The 16,405-nt window shown below is 52.8% G+C and overlaps 2 protein-coding genes across 4 annotated transcripts in view; one reads left to right on the top strand and one right to left on the bottom strand.

Moving 5' to 3' along the window:
- The window catches only part of DENND11 (DENN domain containing 11), a 46,422-nt gene extending 31,085 nt beyond the window's left edge, over nt 1-15,337 (top strand). For 2 of the 3 annotated variants that reach the window (XM_072777459.1, XM_072777462.1), the window contains exons 5-9: nt 4,816-4,954; nt 6,096-6,227; nt 6,321-6,471; nt 7,693-7,761; nt 9,371-15,337. In XM_072777459.1, the coding sequence (XP_072633560.1) occupies nt 4,816-4,954; nt 6,096-6,227; nt 6,321-6,471; nt 7,693-7,761; nt 9,371-9,566 (687 nt within the window). In that variant the 3' untranslated portion in view covers nt 9,567-15,337. The remainder of the gene's footprint in view (nt 1-4,815; nt 4,955-6,095; nt 6,228-6,320; nt 6,472-7,692; nt 7,762-9,370) is intronic. The other variant, XM_072777460.1, reaches the window with a different exon arrangement.
- The window catches only part of AGK (acylglycerol kinase), an 80,718-nt gene continuing 76,915 nt past the window's right edge, over nt 12,603-16,405 (bottom strand). The window contains exon 18 of the transcript XR_012007955.1: nt 12,603-15,727. The gene's annotated coding sequence lies outside the window, so the exon portion shown is untranslated. The remainder of the gene's footprint in view (nt 15,728-16,405) is intronic.

Raw genomic sequence — 16,405 nt, 5'->3', positions numbered from 1 at the left:
ATACTTGTAATTCTAGACGGTTACCACCTTCTATTAGTTATTTAGTACATGTCACAAATTACCCCCAAATCAGTGGTCTACAGTAGTTCATATTTATTATCTCACAGTTCCTGTGAGCTGGGAATTCAGGCATGCTTGGGCTAGTCCTCTGCTTCATGGTCTCCTATGAGTTCATAGTCAAGGCATCAACCAGGGGTGAGGTCTTGTCGGAAGGCTTGACTGGGGAAGTAGCCACTTCCAAGCTTATGCAGTTGTGAGGGGGCTGGTTTCCTTGAGGGCTAGTGGACTAAGGCCTTCAGTTCCGCTGCCTCTTGGTGGTCCCCAGTCCATGGCCAGGTCGGTCTCTCCGACATGGTGACTTGCTTCATCGAAGTCAGCAAGTGAAAAAGTCTCCTAGCAAGATGGAAATCAAAATCCTCTGTAACCTAATGGGAAGTGACAGTCCTGCAGTGTTGCCATGTTCTGTTGGTTAAAGTGAATTATTCCAGGGAAGGGATATTCCATAAGGCTGTAAATACCAAGGAGGGGGCACCGCTGAGGGCCCTCTTAGAGGCTGCCTGCTGTGTGCACCCTCCCAGGGCTGGGATAACACAGGGAGAGATGACTCTATCAAAACTACGGGAGCTTGAGGAGGGGCCCTGCACAGCCCTGCTCCCATGTCTCAGGCCCCGTGCACCTGCTGATGCTGGCCCCTCTGGGGGGCGGGGGGCGTGGCTCAGCTGGAGCTGGGGCTGCTGGGTGAAGCTGGAGGCTGGAATCAGAGGTGTCCTCTGCTGCTGGCAAAATACCAGCAGGAGTGAGCTCCTCCCTTCCTTCTGCCTTCTAATCACCAGTCATTGCATCCCCAAGGAGGAACATACCAGGAAGCCAGCTGGCACAGGAGTCCAGGACGCAGCGTAAAGGTTTCCCCGCGCCGTGGCATGCCCGGAGAGGCAATAATTAAGAAATGGTCAGAGGGTCATTAGGGCTCTTCTGGGTCTGTATTGACTGAACCTGCTCTTTCTCTCACCACTCCTAACTCTGACCCATTTTTTCCTTCCTTCTGAATCAGATTGCTGCTGGGCTGTCTCAAACCCACAGGGAGGTGACCAGCATCTGACCTGGGTGTCCCCGGATCCTCTCTCCAGTGAGGGAGGGACAGAGGGAGAGAAAGCAAAATTGCCTTCTGCCTTTGCTCCATCGAGGGCAGCTCATTAACTTACATGTCGACCTCTGGTTGATGCAAGGGGAAGGGTACTTTGACGGGTTGCAGATGGAAATGTGAATGGTCTTTCTTTTTAAAAAAAACAATTTGTTAGTACTTATCAAAATTACCCGCGCTCTCTGCGGTAGCAGTCCCACTCCTTAGGGTCTGCTCTATATTCATTAACCCCCAGAATATAATGGTGTCTATTTAAGAATATTTAAGACAGCCTTGTATAGAGTGGTAGGGAATAGGAACGCCCCATATATTATACAATCATTATAAAAATTATAAATATCTGTATACAGTCATTATATATTATACAGTCATTATAAATATTATAAATATTTTTATACAGTCATATATTATACAGTCATTATAAATATAAATATTTTTATTTTTTATAAATATTTTATAGTCATTATATATTATACAGTCATTATAAATAATGAATTAGGGCACACGTCGTTGACATGGAAGGTCTACCAGGAAGTGTCTGCGTGAGAATAGCAAAGTGCGGAAAACTGTATGTGATATGATCAGGCACTTTTGTAAAATAATTACAGCCTCAGGTGTAGGTATAGATACACACATGTATACATCGACGTGGGACAGTGTGTGGGTATACGTTAGGCTGCTAATCCATGTATTACCTGGGGGTGAGGTAAGGAATGGAGGGATGGTGCTTATACGTACAAAAGAAGGGAAGGACCAGGAGAAAAGGACAGCACTCGAAACCGTGGTATGTGTGACACGATTCCGCTGGTGGTTTATGGAATGTCACATGTATGTACATATAAAGAAAGTTCAGTGGAAACTTTCTCTTGAAACATAATATTTTGTAAACACAAGTTTTAAAAAAATGCATATATAGCTCAATGAATTTTTACAGAGTCAACACAACGTATGAAGGGAGGTTTAAAATAAAATTTTAAAGTCAGGGTTAGATCTGAGATGGTTGCAGAGACCAAAATCACTGCCAGGGGAGGAAGGAAGGCTCGAGGCCTCTCTGAGGGGCTCTGACAGTGGCTGGTACATGCCCGCCTCCTCAGGAAGTGAGGACATGGGGGAGAGAGTAGGGACTGAGCCCCAGGAGCGTGGAGGCCCCAAGGCTGGAGGGCAAGGGATGGAGGGGAGGCGAGGGATGGAGAGGATCCGAGGGAGTCCAGAGAGCCTGGAGTACCTGCTGTGGGAGGGGAAATGCGAAGGCAGGAGCTGCACGAGTAGGGAGGAGAGTGTCCTATGAAAGCTACAACAAAACAAGGCCCAGATGGAGGAAATGGATTTAGGTAGAAGCAGGAGAACCGTCTGTCATGTGGCCGCTTCCCACATCGCCCTCAGCTAGTGGCAGTTCCCAGGAAATGACGAGTTGTCTCTTGACACCGGGCCTTTGCACATGCTGGTGCTCTACCAAGAACACCGTCGCTCCAGTTCATCCTTCATGTCCAAGCTGAGACACGCTGCCTCCAGGAAGGCCTCCTTGTCTCTCCGAGAATTGAGTGGGGCACCTCCTGGGCGCTCCTGCAGCCTCCGTTCTCTCCCATCATGGCCTCAGGCTGAGATGTGGTCACTTGTGCACCTGCTTCTCCCAGGAGGCTCTATGCTGTATGGGGGGCGGGCGCTGGGCCCTTCCGTTCGTTGTGGATGGAGACTGCTAGCACGGTGCTTGGTGCACAGTTGGATGGAGGCTGCTAGCACGGTGCTTGGTGCACAGTTGGATGGAGGCTGCTAGCACGGTGCTTGGTGCACAGTTGGATGGAGGCTGCTAGCACGGTGCTTGGTGCACAGTTGGATGGAGGCTGCTAGCAGGGTGCTTGGTGCACAGTTGGATGGAGGCTGCTAGCAGGGTGCTTGGTGCACAGTTGGATGGAGGCTGCTAGCACGGTGCTTGGTGCACAGTTGGATGGAGGCTGCTAGCACGGTGCTTGGTGCACAGTTGGATGGAGGCTGCTAGCACGGTGCTTGGTGCACAGTTGGATGGAGGCTGCTAGCACGGTGCTTGGTGCACAGTTGGATGGAGGCTGCTAGCACGGTGTTTGGTGCACAGTTGGATGGAGGCTGCTAGCATGGTGCTTGGTGCACAGTTGGCACATAAGAAGTATTTCTTGTCTGAGCGCATCTGGGCATCCGTGAATGAATGAATGAGTAGGACTAGAATTAAGGGTTAATCCTGTATTCTGGGATCCCAGGGCGCAGGCGATCTGGACAAAACCCTGCCAGGCCTGCATGCAGTAGAGCAACGCTGGAGGGAGGCGGGGGGTGGGGGGCGGGGGGGCCGGGCTCCCCTTCCTGTCTCTTGGCCTCCAGACTCGGGTGCAAGATTGGGATTGGAGGAGCCCGACGATGGCTGGTGGCTCCGCGCCTCCCCCGGAGATCTGGGAGGGATCTCCCCTTTCTGCTGACGGGGGGCAAGGGGGAGGCACCCTGCGGGAGGACCCAGGGCTCCCAGCCAGCAAGCCCAGCGCAGCTTGGGGTGGGCGCCGCTCCTCTGGGGCTCTCGCCAGCGCCCCCGGGGGGGGGGGGTGTGCACTAGTGCTTCTGACACGCGAGTGTGGACGGGCCCTCCCCGAGCACTCCCCAGGGCCAGGGGGCCCCGTTCCAGCAGCTCCTGAGCGCTGAGCAGGTCATGTGTCCTCAGCTGGTCCTAGAGCCGCGTGAGGAACGGGATGGTCCCCCTTTCGCAGGTCAGGGGAGTGGACCCGAGGTGTTGGCCGCTCTCCCGAGGCCTCCCGTTAGTGAGTGGCAGAGCCCATGGGAATCCAGCTTTTCTGGGGGTCCAGCTCCCAGACGCAGCCCTTGGGGGTGACAGGCTCCATGGCCTTGGCAGGAGGGAAGAGCTGAGGCCCACGAGCAGCGGTTGTGGGGCCCGGGGGGTCCTCCTGCCCATAACCTGCGCGGACACGCGGGCCCCGTGTACGGGGGAGCCCACACTGTGTCCCTCCAGGGCTCAGTGATGCCTCGGGTTGAACGTTCTCGTCCAGGTGTAGGGTCACTACAGAAACTTTTCTTTAGGACTTTTCAAAAGTTGTTCTGCTTTGGTACCGGGGCCCTGGAGCACCTAAGGATCCCCAAAGTCAGACTTCATTTCATTGCACCAGGGGAGCTGTGTGGAGTATGGAAATCTGGTTTAAAGGGGAGACTTTATTTTTACTTTTTAAGATTGATTCATTGATTCATGAGAGACCCAGAGAGAGAGGCAGGCTCCATGCGGGGAGCCCGACGCGGGACTCGATCCCTGGACCCCGGGGTCACGCCCTGAGCCGAAGGCGGGCGCTCAACCACTGAGCCACCCAGGCGTCCCTGAAGGGGAGACTTTAAAGTGAAAAATACCATTTTGTTGTGGAAGCAGCCATCCCTTAATGCATCTGTTGGTTGATCTCTGGAGCTTGGGGGGCAGGGGGTTGGGGTGGCGGGTTTAGCCCACAGCGGTACTGAAGAGTTTTTCACATTTTTTATTTTTTAATCTTTTAAATTTTATTATTTTTATTTATTTATTTATTTGTTTGTTTGTTTGTTTGTTTTTTATTTATTTATTATTTATTTATTTATTTAATTTTATTTATCTATTTTTAGTGTTGTTTTGTTTTTTCACAGTTTTTAACAGGCTCGTGTCATCTTCCCCTTTTTTCCAGATCACACACCCGGCTGGCTGCATGTCTCAGTTTATCAAGTTCTTTGGAGAACAGATCCTCATCCTTTGGAAATTTGCCTTACTTCGAAAGCGCATTTTGATATTTTCTCCCCCTCCTGTGGGTGTCGTGTGCTATAGAGGTAGGTAGCAGCCAAAGCCGGGGTTTCTTTCCTAAGTCTCCTGGAGCAGAAACTGCCCAAGTCTTTGCATTGTTGACCAAGTTCAGAAGACTTTGGGCCGTCCCAGGAGGAACCTGCGTTTTCAGCCTGGGAGTGCCAGGGGTGGACGTGGATTCTAGAATGTGGGCCCCGGCGGGGCACAGGGTGGCTCGGGGTGCGGCCAGAGGCTGGTGAGAGCGCGTAGATGGGGAGGGAGGATGGATTCTGATACATTGAGGAGGTACATCTGGCAAACGTTGGCGTGTGATTGGGTCATAAGGGTTTTTTTTTTTTTAATTTTTAAAAAAAATTTTTTATTGGAGTTCAATTTGCCAACATATAGTTGTAAGGGTTTTTTTTTTTTTTTTTTAAAGATTTTATTTATTCATGAGAGAGACAAAGAGAGAGGCAGACACAGGGGAGGGAGCCTGATGCGGGACTCGATCCCAGGACCCCATGATCACGCCCTGGGCCCAAGGCAGGCGCTCAGCCACTGAGACACCCAGGTGTCCCCAGGTTGTGAGGTTCTGATGTGTGCGAGGTAGTGGACGCAGGGTCCAGGATGACGAGGATGGTGGGGCCACCAGGTGGGGGTCGCAGAGGAGCCAGCGGGGAGTGACAGCCTTGATGTTGTGCGGGGTGAACACCAGGCTCTGGTGCGGTGGGGTCGGGGCCTTGGGGGAAAGCTGCCTGGAGGTAGACTTGAGCGCGGCCTGGCGGTGACCTGGGGGGGGGGTGGCGTCCCTCGGGGAGAGTGCCAGGGAGGGGAGGTGATGCAGCCCCAGGACGGGAAGCAGCAAACGGGGAGGACAGATGCGGACCTGGGGGACCTGGGGCAGCGGGGAGGAGGGGGGGAACCGGGCGAGGCGGGAGCTATGAGCAAGGCCTAGGACGGGGGACGTGGGACGGGGACCGTGGGAGGCCCCTGGGATCGGGCGCTGCGCGGGGCCCGAGAGGCTCGCGCCTGTCCCCTGGGCCAGAGCCCGCTGGGGACTCAGGGTGGGCCGGCCGAGCGCAGAGGCTCCACGGCGTCCCTGGAGGGGACCCTGGAGGGGACTGTCCGGGCGGGGCGGGCAGCGGGCGACAAGGGAGGACAGAGGCCGGCCCGCCCTCCCGTCCCCAGTGTACTGCTGCTGCTGTCTGGCCAACGTGTCCCTGCCTGGCATCGGGGGCACCATTCCCGAGTCCAAGCCCTTCTTCTACGTGAACGTGGCCGACATCGAGAGCCTGGAGGTAGAGGTGTCCTACGTGGCCTGTGAGTACAGGGCCCCCCGCTTCCCCCGGGGGTCGGGCTGGTGCCTCCGGGGCCGGCTTCTAGGTTCCCATGCCCTGAACTCGGGTGTCCCAGGCACCACCGAGAAGATTTTCGAGGAGAAGCGGGAACTGTATGACGTGTACGTGGACAACCAGAACGTGAGGACGCACCACGACCACCTGCAGCCCCTGCTGAAGATCAACAGCGCCGACCGCGAGAAGTACCGGCGGCTCAACGAGCAGAGGTGGGAGCCGGGGTGTGGGGCGCGGTGGCCCCGGGAGCCAGGGGGGCCTGCAGGTGACGGGCCGGGCTCCTGGGGGCTTGTCCTGCCTACCGGGGCGTGGGGGCTGCCTTCCTGCCAGGCTCTCTGGGGCCTCTGAGGCCCAAGGCAGAGCACCGCGAGCACGGCCTTGACCGCAGGCTGCTCCAGGGGCTGCTCCCCAGGCTACTCCCCGGGCTTGCTCCCTGGTCCTGCTCCCGGGTCCTGCTCCAGGCCTTGCTCCCCGGGCTTGCTCGCCGGTCCTGCTCCTCGGGCTTGCTCCAGGCCTTGCTCCATGGGCTGCTCCCCAGGCTACTCCCCGGGCTTGCTCCCCGGTCCTGCTCCTCGGGCTTGCTCCAGGCCTTGCTCCATGGGCTGCTCCCCAGGCTACTCCCCGGGCTTGCTCCCTGGTCCTGCTCCCAGGTCCTGCTCCAGGCCTTGCTCCCCGGTCCTGCTCCTCGGGCTTGCTCCAGGCCTTGCTCCATGGGCTGCTCCCCAGGCTACTCCCCGGGCTTGCTCCCTGGTCCTGCTCCCAGGTCCTGCTCCAGGCCTTGCTCCCCGGTCCTGCTCCTCGGGCTTGCTCCAGGCCTTGCTCCATGGGCTGCTCCCCAGGCTACTCCCCGGGCTTGCTCCCTGGTCCTACTCCCCGGTCCTGCTCCTCGGGCTTGCTCCCTGGTCCTACTCCCCGGTCCTGCTCCTCGGGCTTGCTCCAGGCCTTGCTCCTCGGGCTTGCTTCCCGGGCTCCCTCCCCGGTCCTGCTCCTCGGGCTTGCTCCCTTGCCCTGCTCCCCGGTCCTGCTCCAGGCCTTGCTCCCCGGGCTTCCTCCCTGGGCCTGCTCCCCAGGCTTGCTCCAGGCCTTGCTCCATGGGCTTCCTCCCCGGGCCTGCTCCCCTAACTCTCAATAATGTGGCTGTGCTGTGGAATAAATGATATCATTTGCCATCAGCAGCGAAAAAAGTAACATCATCACCTGATTGCTGGGCAGTTAAGCACGATGGCCACTTGCCTGGGGTCACACAGGGCCCGGCCCGCGGGAGGGCCTCCGGGCCCTGTGCATTCCTTTCCTGTCCGCCTCTCCCTGCGGGAGGGGGGCGGGGCTAGGGGGGTGCTGGGGCTGCTCCTCCCGGCAGGGGGCCCAGCAGGTGCCCGGCCCAGGGGGGGGTCCTGCAGCAGCACCAGAGCGTGATGGGGCCTCCTCCACCACAGGCAGATGCTGCTGTACTCCCAGGAGGTGGAAGAAGACTACAACCCGTGCGAGGAGGACCTCTTTGTGCTGTAAGTCAGCCCGGGCCCCAGCCCCTCGGGCCTCCAGCCCTCCCCCGTCACCCGCGGCAGCCCAGGGACGTCCTTCACTGCTGCCGGGGACACAGAGAGCGGGGCCTGTACGGAGTCCGCCGGGGGCCCCCAGAGGAGTTGAGGGAAGCAGCAGAGGTTAAGAGCACCAGGAGCCCTGTTTCTTCCCGTTGAGCGTTACCTCCGACGTCCGCTGCGTGGATGTGTGTCCTTCAGGCCTCGGGGGCTCGGCCTCCATCGCCCCGTGCAAGTCAAGCCCTTCCTTGCATCCAGTGTTACGGGATAAATCAGACATTTTCACTTTTGAACCTAGTGAGAGGCGGAGGTCGGGGCAGGAGCCGTGGTCCCGACACCTCGGGGTGTCGCTCTCCTTTCCGAGCAGGAGCAGCCGTGTGAAGCGGCGCCAGCGGGGAGGGCAGGGCCGGACTCGAAGCAGAAATGGGTCTGCCAGCTTCTGGGGTCCACCAGCTTCCTGGGGGGTGCTCCGTCGCTGTGTCCTGGGTGGGGGCCGGGAAGGGCATCTGCAGCTCCAACTGCGGGGGACTCAGGGGTCGAAAACTAAAGGTTGACATTTTGACAAAAGCGTGGCACTCCCCAAGCGCACTCGCCCGTGCCTACCCGGTGTTGACGGGGAACAGAGAGCCCGCGGCCTGGGCAAGGTCTGACACCCCCCACTGTCTCTGAAATTCCTGGGCATTTAGAGCTGCTTCGGGCACCGGGTGCCTTTGCTGCGACTGAGCCCTGTGGAGTATGGCTAAAAAGTTGAGAGACAGTTCATGCCTTTCCTCAATATGACTCTTCTGTAGTACCTACTGTAAATTAAATCATGTTCTGTGTATCATCTGTCCCCCAACCACCACCCAAAAAAAAAAAAAAAAAAAAGGCTAATCAAAGGAAAACAAATACCCAAGGATAATGGGGATCTTTGGTAGTATTGGTGGCCACAGCTAGGCTTAGGCTTCTGTGTCCTCGTTGACCCCTCCCTCCTAGCCCCGCTGGCTGGGGGACGTGCCTGCCCCTGCTCCCTGGGTTCCACTGCGGTGGCTCAGGCTGGGGGCAGTTGGCTTCAGGGCCCTGCTCTGTCCCCACAAAAGCTTGCCCCTGCTGCTGGCTCCAGTGGCCTGGCCGGGACTCTGAAGGTGAATTTTAGTTTCTCATATTAAGTCTTGATGTCAGAGAACTACATTATCAGGGTTGGGTTTGGGGGGGGGTTTCTTGGTTTTGTTTTTTCTTTCTCTTCCCCTTATGACTGAGAAACGGAGGAACACCACGAATGGGAACATGGTATGTATAGTAACCTTAACGCAGGAAGGCTGGTCTTTGGCAGGCAGGCCGTTGCTCGTTCAGAGACTTTGCTAATCATGCTTGATTAATGTCCATAGTTTTGCTAAACTGGGTATTAGTTTAATAACCCTTGAACTTTGATCCTATTTCCTTATTTTCAGAAAGGTTTCTGGTTTTGAAACCATTTGAAAGCATATTAAAGGGACGTAGTTTTGGTTTTTTGTGTGTGGATTATTTGGTGACTTTTTTTTTTTCTGCCCTCTGGCACCCCACCCCCCTCCCCCTTCCCTGTGTCTTGTGAATGCAGGTTTTTCCTAGAGCAAAACAACCGGATATTTCAGACTTTGTTGGAGGTGTCTGCCAGTCAAGATAAAACTCTGACCGCTGAGCATGCCCGCGGCATGGGTCTAGACCCCCAAGGAGACCGGAGCTTTCTGATGGACCTGCTGGAGGCCTATGGCATCGACGTCATGTTGGTCATTGACAACCCCTGTTGCCCGTAGGAAGAGTGAGCCGAGGCTGGTGAGCCGCTCTCACCTGGGGATTTCACACTGGGCCCCAGAAGACCTCATTTTTTATTAAGTTGATGCAAAGGATTATGGTTTATACTTTCCAACAAATGTGATTTTTGCAATCTCCTTTCTTCCCTTCCTCCCTAGTGGTGAGACGAGACCACCTTGGTTTTGCGTCCTGCTTTGGTACGATGTTGGAATCTACCACTTTCTCCCAGAACTGCTGCCTGGTTTGGTTGTCAGAGCTGAGTCTTTCCTCTCCATATTGAGTGACTTGAGGGAATGTGGTGGAGGCCATATATCACTAGGAGCGGGCCGAGCTCTGGAAATACTGGGTGGACTGTTGAGAAAGTCTCTATGATTTTCCATCCCTTGAGGTACTCGAGACTGAGAGAACTGTCCGGAGTGGCCTTGGATGTGCACCTCCTGAAGGTGGAAGCTAGACCTCCTGACCCTTCAGGGTTTTTATCTGTTCTGGGAGTCCAGTGTTGAGGTCAGATCCTTTCTCCTGTTCAGTAGGGCAGATCTGCGTCTTCTCTGTTCATGTGAGTAGAGCCCTCGAAGAGGAACAAAAGGATGTTTCTCTCACTAAGTGTGAACCTCTCTCGGCACAGAATGACAGGAAGAGGCTTCTCTTACCAGCCAGCTGGAAACTAAAATTGTAGAATGAAGCCTTGAGACTTTCCTCAGAGTAGATTAGCGGCCACTCAGTGTGATACTCCTCCTCTCTCCGAATCCCCCTCCTCTAGGGATGGCCCCGGACCTTGCAAGCAAATTCACTTTACCGTTTAGTTTCCTTTAAGGGCTAACTATTCTCTTGGAAGTAATTTAGGTATTTTTAAAGAGTAACGTTGGTTGCCACCAAAGGTGTAGAGCAGTTGGGGTTCAAACAGGATGGAAAAGATGTTTCTCCACCCGAGAATGTGTCCTCCGGACACGTTGCTAGCAGGGCTTCTGGATCAAAAGAGATTCAGTGGATTCCGTAATCGAGCAAGGATCTGAGCTGGTTACTCAAGAGTTTAGAGCAAGACTCTACCAATTTGGAGGCTTCACAAGTTTCTCTTGGGCAGAGATGACATTCCCTGAGCTCAGTAATTGGGGCCAGAGACTAACACATTTGTCAGCGAATTTGACAGTGCCTTCACCTAGGGAAGTGGTTGGAACCCCTGAGGTCAGGGGGGAGTCTGCCCGTATTCCCCTCACACGTTTTGGTCTGGGACGACTCCCGTGGGGCCCTGCTGCTGCTTCTCTTCTGGGCATTCCAGGGGTGCCAACTTAGAGGAGACGGTAGTTGTTTGAAGCCGGCTCTCGCACGCAGAGCTTAGGTCTTTTGGGACAGAGTTTCCAATTTTGACTCGGGCTCCTGGGTTACTGGTGACGATTTGTTCCCTTTCGACCTTCTTGCCTGGCTGTGTCGTTGGCCTCGCCACGTATCCATGTGTGTGACTGGGTTCCAGCCACACAAAGAAATAACTTTCGGACGGATGGATCACATGTCCTATCTCAAGACTAGCTTTTTAGGGCTCACTGCTTTATTCAGAAATATTTCACTGTAGCTCCTTGATGCGGGATTCAAGACTAAAGAAATTCACATATAAAAATGCAAACGCATATTGGTTCATCAAAGTAACCTCTTTTATGTAAATATATAGAGAAGTTCGGGCATTGACACATAAACTGTACAACTACTACACTTCTCTCCTCTGCAGTGTGGGTTTACCATCGTGTCGGTAATACATGTGTTTACATAAGAAGCTTCACCACCTCTTTCCTTGAAGAGCAACGATGTCTGGTCTCTGGGGAAGGAGCGGCCTTTCTGACCTGGGTCATGGCAGTGCTGTCTGAAGGCTCAAGGTTTGCGTAGTTAGGGGCTGGTCTGCCCGAAGCAGGGGTAGGGCTGGTGGGAAGGGTCACGTTCTCTCGGTGGACATAGGTCCTCTTCCTCAGGACTTGAGGGCATTGTTGGTTGTTGGAAGGGGACTTCTGCGCCCGTGCCCTTCTGCACGCGAATGCTCGTGTGTGTGTGGAATTGCAACTCCAAGTTCACAGGTGCTCATGTAAAGGTCATAAGGTGAAAGTGAGGTTCCAGTATTTTCCTTTGAATGCTGGGTGGGGCTCCAGGCTCCTTTCAGCTCGTGGCTCTAACAGGCTGGCGGCCACGAGGCCTCCTGTGTGGTCCCCTCGCACTCGTGCAGAGCAGGGGGCGTGTGGAGGGGAGTGTGCAGGTGAGCCTGGGCTCTGCCGACCCCCACACAGAACTCCCCCAGCCACCCTGTAGCCCTTTTCAGAGAGAACCCAAGGACTCAGTCCTTCCCCTGCCAGCTTCCTTAGGGGCCGGAAGTCCAGCATGCCCCCCGGCTCTGTATTCCCCTTTGTCACTGTCCACCCTCCCCTGAGTATTTCTTGCCTGGATTGTGATATGAAGCCTCCAGTTTCTGAGCTCACCTTTCGAAGACTGACTTTGGACCTGACTCTGCTCCCATCCCCCTCCTCCCCCCACAGTATGTCCAGGTTGCAGCTGCACCCGGCATCATTTGCTGCCCCTTCGCTAAGAGGGGAACTGGTGCAAGGTATACCTGGAAGGACTCCCTGTAGTAACAGCAGAAGCTAGAAGCCACACCTGCTTTCGAGTCCTTGTTGAAAGATTTCCTTAAAACCTTTCTGCTTCTGTTCAGAAGACCTGGGCCAGCATCTTCGTTCCTGCCTCGTAGGGTCCATCAGGTCTGGAGCAGCAGGGATGATTACCATGGATTCCTGAAGTGGGGCTGGGAGCCTGGGGCCGGGGAGCGACCCCCCTGGACTGTTGAACCTCATCCCCTCCCCTGCCTCAGCTGGCTTGGCCCTTCCAAGAATTTGAAGCCTGATCTGATGCCAAGCTGTGAGCCACGTGCTCCTCTGGAAACACTGCTGACCTGAGACACCTGGGCTGCTCTCATTCCTGAATCAAGTCCTCAGAGAAAAGCCAGGTGGCAGGATTCCCAATGGGGCCAAGCAAGAATCCAGGCCTGAGGTTTATTGAAGTCCAGCAAATTGCGACTAAGGCCTATTAAAGTGGTTTTTTTTTTTTTTTTCAATTCTGCAGGCTTGGCAGACGCTAATATTCAGCCTTGGAGAAAATGTCCAACTGTGCTCAGGCTTAGGATTCTTTCTTCAGGAAGAGTCAGAAATGGTAGGATTTATCTCCTATGAGAGCCAAAAATATGGGCCAATTTGTTTAGAATTAGCTAGGGCTTTAATGAGGCATGGAGCAGGCCCTAGGCCTGGGGTGGATCCGTTCCGGTGTGCCCCCTGGGGCCACGCACCGTCCTCAGGACTGCCATGGATTGGAAGGCACTGGCTGTCCAGCATGGCAGCTTCCTCCGTTTGGCCAGGGAATGGGTGCCGAATTCATTGATAATAATAGAAATAAATTAGCCCAGAACTTGCATCTGTAATGTACCTTGTTTTGTTCCATGTGAAAATCAAGATGAGAATTTTAAGTGTAGCACAGGGCACAGGCCGTTCTAAATGCCACCCGTGTGGACTGATGTATCCGCGTAACCACCTGGCATTTTAGCTAGAAGACAAAGGTAAAGATAAATTAAATCCTAGCTGAGTCGGGTGTTTTTCATTCTGGTGGCTAGGAGGATAAACTTGCTATTTGTCTTGATACACTGAAAGCCCTTCCAACGCAATAAAAAGATGAGATGATTCACCTTTAAACTGAGGCCTTTTGGGAACCTTCTGTAAAGGGCAGTCATGAATTAAACTTTTAATGGGAGGACAAAAACCTTCTGGGAAGAGGCAGGGACCTCAGGGAACTTTCCCCCCCCCTTCTTTTTCTAAAACTGTATAGCCCAGGGAATGGTTGAGACGCTTTCTCCAAGTCCCCATATGGATCACACTTGCAGAGATGAGGGAGGAGGAGCTGAAAAAATTAAAAGGCCACGGTCAGCTTGATAGTGAACTTTGCTCCGTAGGATATTGGTTCTGAAATAGGCAAGAAAGGCAACCCGGGACCAACACATCACGCAGGGGCTTCCGCCTCACCGTCTGGTTCCTCGCCAGCAGGCCGGGAACCTGTGAGGTCCAGCCCGAGGATCTTCCCACCGCCCTTCTCAGCCCTGCTTCAGGCCCTGTGGTGAGGCTCCTGCAAATGCGACCTGTCCCTTCTCATTCCAGGAAAACCCTTTTCTGATTCAGGTAGGGGACGGCGAGGAGTCCGGGGCTCCTCTTACTCCTGAGCCGTGGATTTTTTAGTATTCCGTTGTGAGATGAATATACCTCTGTTCCCAGGAGCTGCTAAGAGTGTTGGGAGAAAGGCCAACTGTGAATTAAGTTAATGTTTTTCTTATAAGAAATGGGAGTTTATTTTTCTATCGATACTACTGTGTGATGGAGTGTGCAGATGTTGAGATGGAAGGACATTTCAAAACTATAATCCTTGAAGAAATGCCAAGTTGTGTAATCTGGAAGCAACCGAGACTCCATAGAAAAGTTTTGTTTTCGAGTGTGAATAAGGAGACGGTGCTGCGGTCTTAACCGCACTCTCTAGGAGATGAACCGTGACGGTCCTGGGGTGGATGACACAGTCCCCGACCTTAGGGAAAATTCCCGTACAAAGCGTGTAAACGTGATAATGCTGATTAGTGAGCTGCTTACTGGAGCGGTGTGATTTTATAACCTGGCACTTTAATTCTTTTCTGGAGCTGGAATACAGGGGCAGTTGGATGAAACTGCACATTTAGAAAGGAAGTAAGAGTTTTTCTAGTGCTTATAAATGATAATAGAGAAATAAAGCCCTCTTTATTCTAGAAGCTCAGCATCCCATGGGCTGTTAGTGTTAACATAGCCTAAATTCAGAAAATTTATTTACTTACCATGGTAGAAGGATGGGTGTGAATTACGTTTGTTGTAGAATGCCGGTTTAGGCTAACAATACATTTACTCTGCTTTCTGAGGACAGTTGGGGAACACGGGTAGGTTAGGGCCTTAGAAATTAGCCTGGGATGATCCACAACGGTGGTCACTGAATTAGCTGGTAGCAAATATAGTTCATTGACGTTGGAGTGAAAACTTCCTTTGGCCAAATCAAGAGAAGATAAAAGTCGACAAAAATATTTAAGGCAGCATTAGGAATAGTTTGTGTAGAGTGCCCACGAAGACCAGACTTACAGAGGGTGTCAATTCTGTGCTTTTGGACAGACTGGGTAGGAGACTCTAGGGGTACAGAGTAGAGGAAAGCAAAATTAACCTCTTATTTACCCAAGCTTGTTGGCTAAATTTTTTTTTTTTTATAGGTCTGGGAAATAAACCTTTTCTGAAAAAGGAATAGTTTGTAGTCTTGGAAAAATGGTTTTCCTATTTTTCTCCTGTTAGGATCAGCATAGCCCCCCCCTGTCGCCTTAAGTGTCAAATCCCTATTTTGATTAACACCCCAGCATAAGAGTTACAGCAATAAGAGACACTGAATCTATTTTTGTTTAAATTCTTTACCTCATAGTATGAAATTAATTAAATTGACAGTTGATAAATTTTACCCTGAATACTAGTGCATATAGGTATGTTGTTCCGTTGTGAATGGTAATGATTTTAATGGCCTAAAGAAAGCTGGGGTTAATCCTGGAGCTAGGAGTAAATGTTTAATGGATTTTGTTCTGTGGTACAAATAACATCGTGTATATCATATCTGTATATATCTGAACCAAGCTGTGTGCAGAGGTGGATATAACTATATTTACAGAATACAATTTTTACAATTAAAATTCACATTTTAACATGAACATGTGTGTGCAGTGGTCTTTCACCAGTCTGAGAAGTGTGCTTTATGGGAGGAAGGAGAGGGTGGCCTCTCCAACAACAGAGTGACCCAGTGAGTCTGGGACCTGCCCTCCTACAGGCCATGGTCTGTCTGCATAAACCACCTCGAGGTAACGGGAACCAGAGCTCGGAGTAACCGTGCCCTCCAGGATGGCCAGGACTGTGCACACAGCCACACATGGAAGTTTCATTTCATTTTTAACTTTTTGGGGAGTTCTTTTAAGGCAGTACAGGGGTAAATTCCTACCGTCATGGGCTCTTGTGTTCAAATCCAGGTTCCTCCTTTCCCAGGTACGTGACTGACCATATGATATCACCTTCCTAGGGCTGGGGTGAGAGCTGAAGTCTTGCTTCTGTAAAGAAAGCACTGGCACATGGTGACTACAGCTGTGTGCACAGGCCAGTCCTGGTGCTAAGCAAACAGCTCTCATGCTAGAAAACATCTGCTGGGTTTTATTAGAAATAATCTTAGCTTTTGAGTAAAGCCTTCCTAAAGTCTTGTGCGTCCAGGAGGTGGGGGACTCAGGGTGTCCTCGACCCCTCCGCAGTCCCAGCCTGGCCGACAAGGTGCTCTCAGAGCTGCACTGCTGGGTGTCCTTCATGCGGATGGTGTGCGCCAGGACTGTGCCAAGGACAAGGCCATAAACAATACGGAAACCGTGTTCTTGCAGGAAATAGCTTGAATCAAGAAAGGATTCCCACCGGGGATCACAGATTTCAAAAGGAATTAAAAATATTAATCTATTAAACATCACTGGACGGCTCAGAATCGCTAAGTAAACCCACATGCTGGTAGCCAGCCGATCACCGAGGAAGAGAGCCAGCTTCCACACTGGTCCTTTACATTCTATCCAAAACCCAAGATGGTTTAGGACCCTCCTGGCTCCTACAGAAACTTTCCCTCCTCCCCTCTGTGGGTGCTCCTTCTACTGCAGGTTGGAACCCACCTACTTTTGGTGGGCAAAGCACAGCTTTTGACCCCACTCTGAAGAATATAGAGCCTAACAGGTAAGCCTTGTTTTTTGTGATCT

This window comes from Canis lupus, chromosome 15, assembly GCF_048164855.1.
Source record: "Canis lupus baileyi chromosome 15, mCanLup2.hap1, whole genome shotgun sequence".
In the NCBI taxonomy this organism is placed as follows: domain Eukaryota; kingdom Metazoa; phylum Chordata; class Mammalia; order Carnivora; family Canidae; genus Canis; species Canis lupus.
This window is presented reverse-complemented; position numbering and strand designations above follow the sequence as displayed.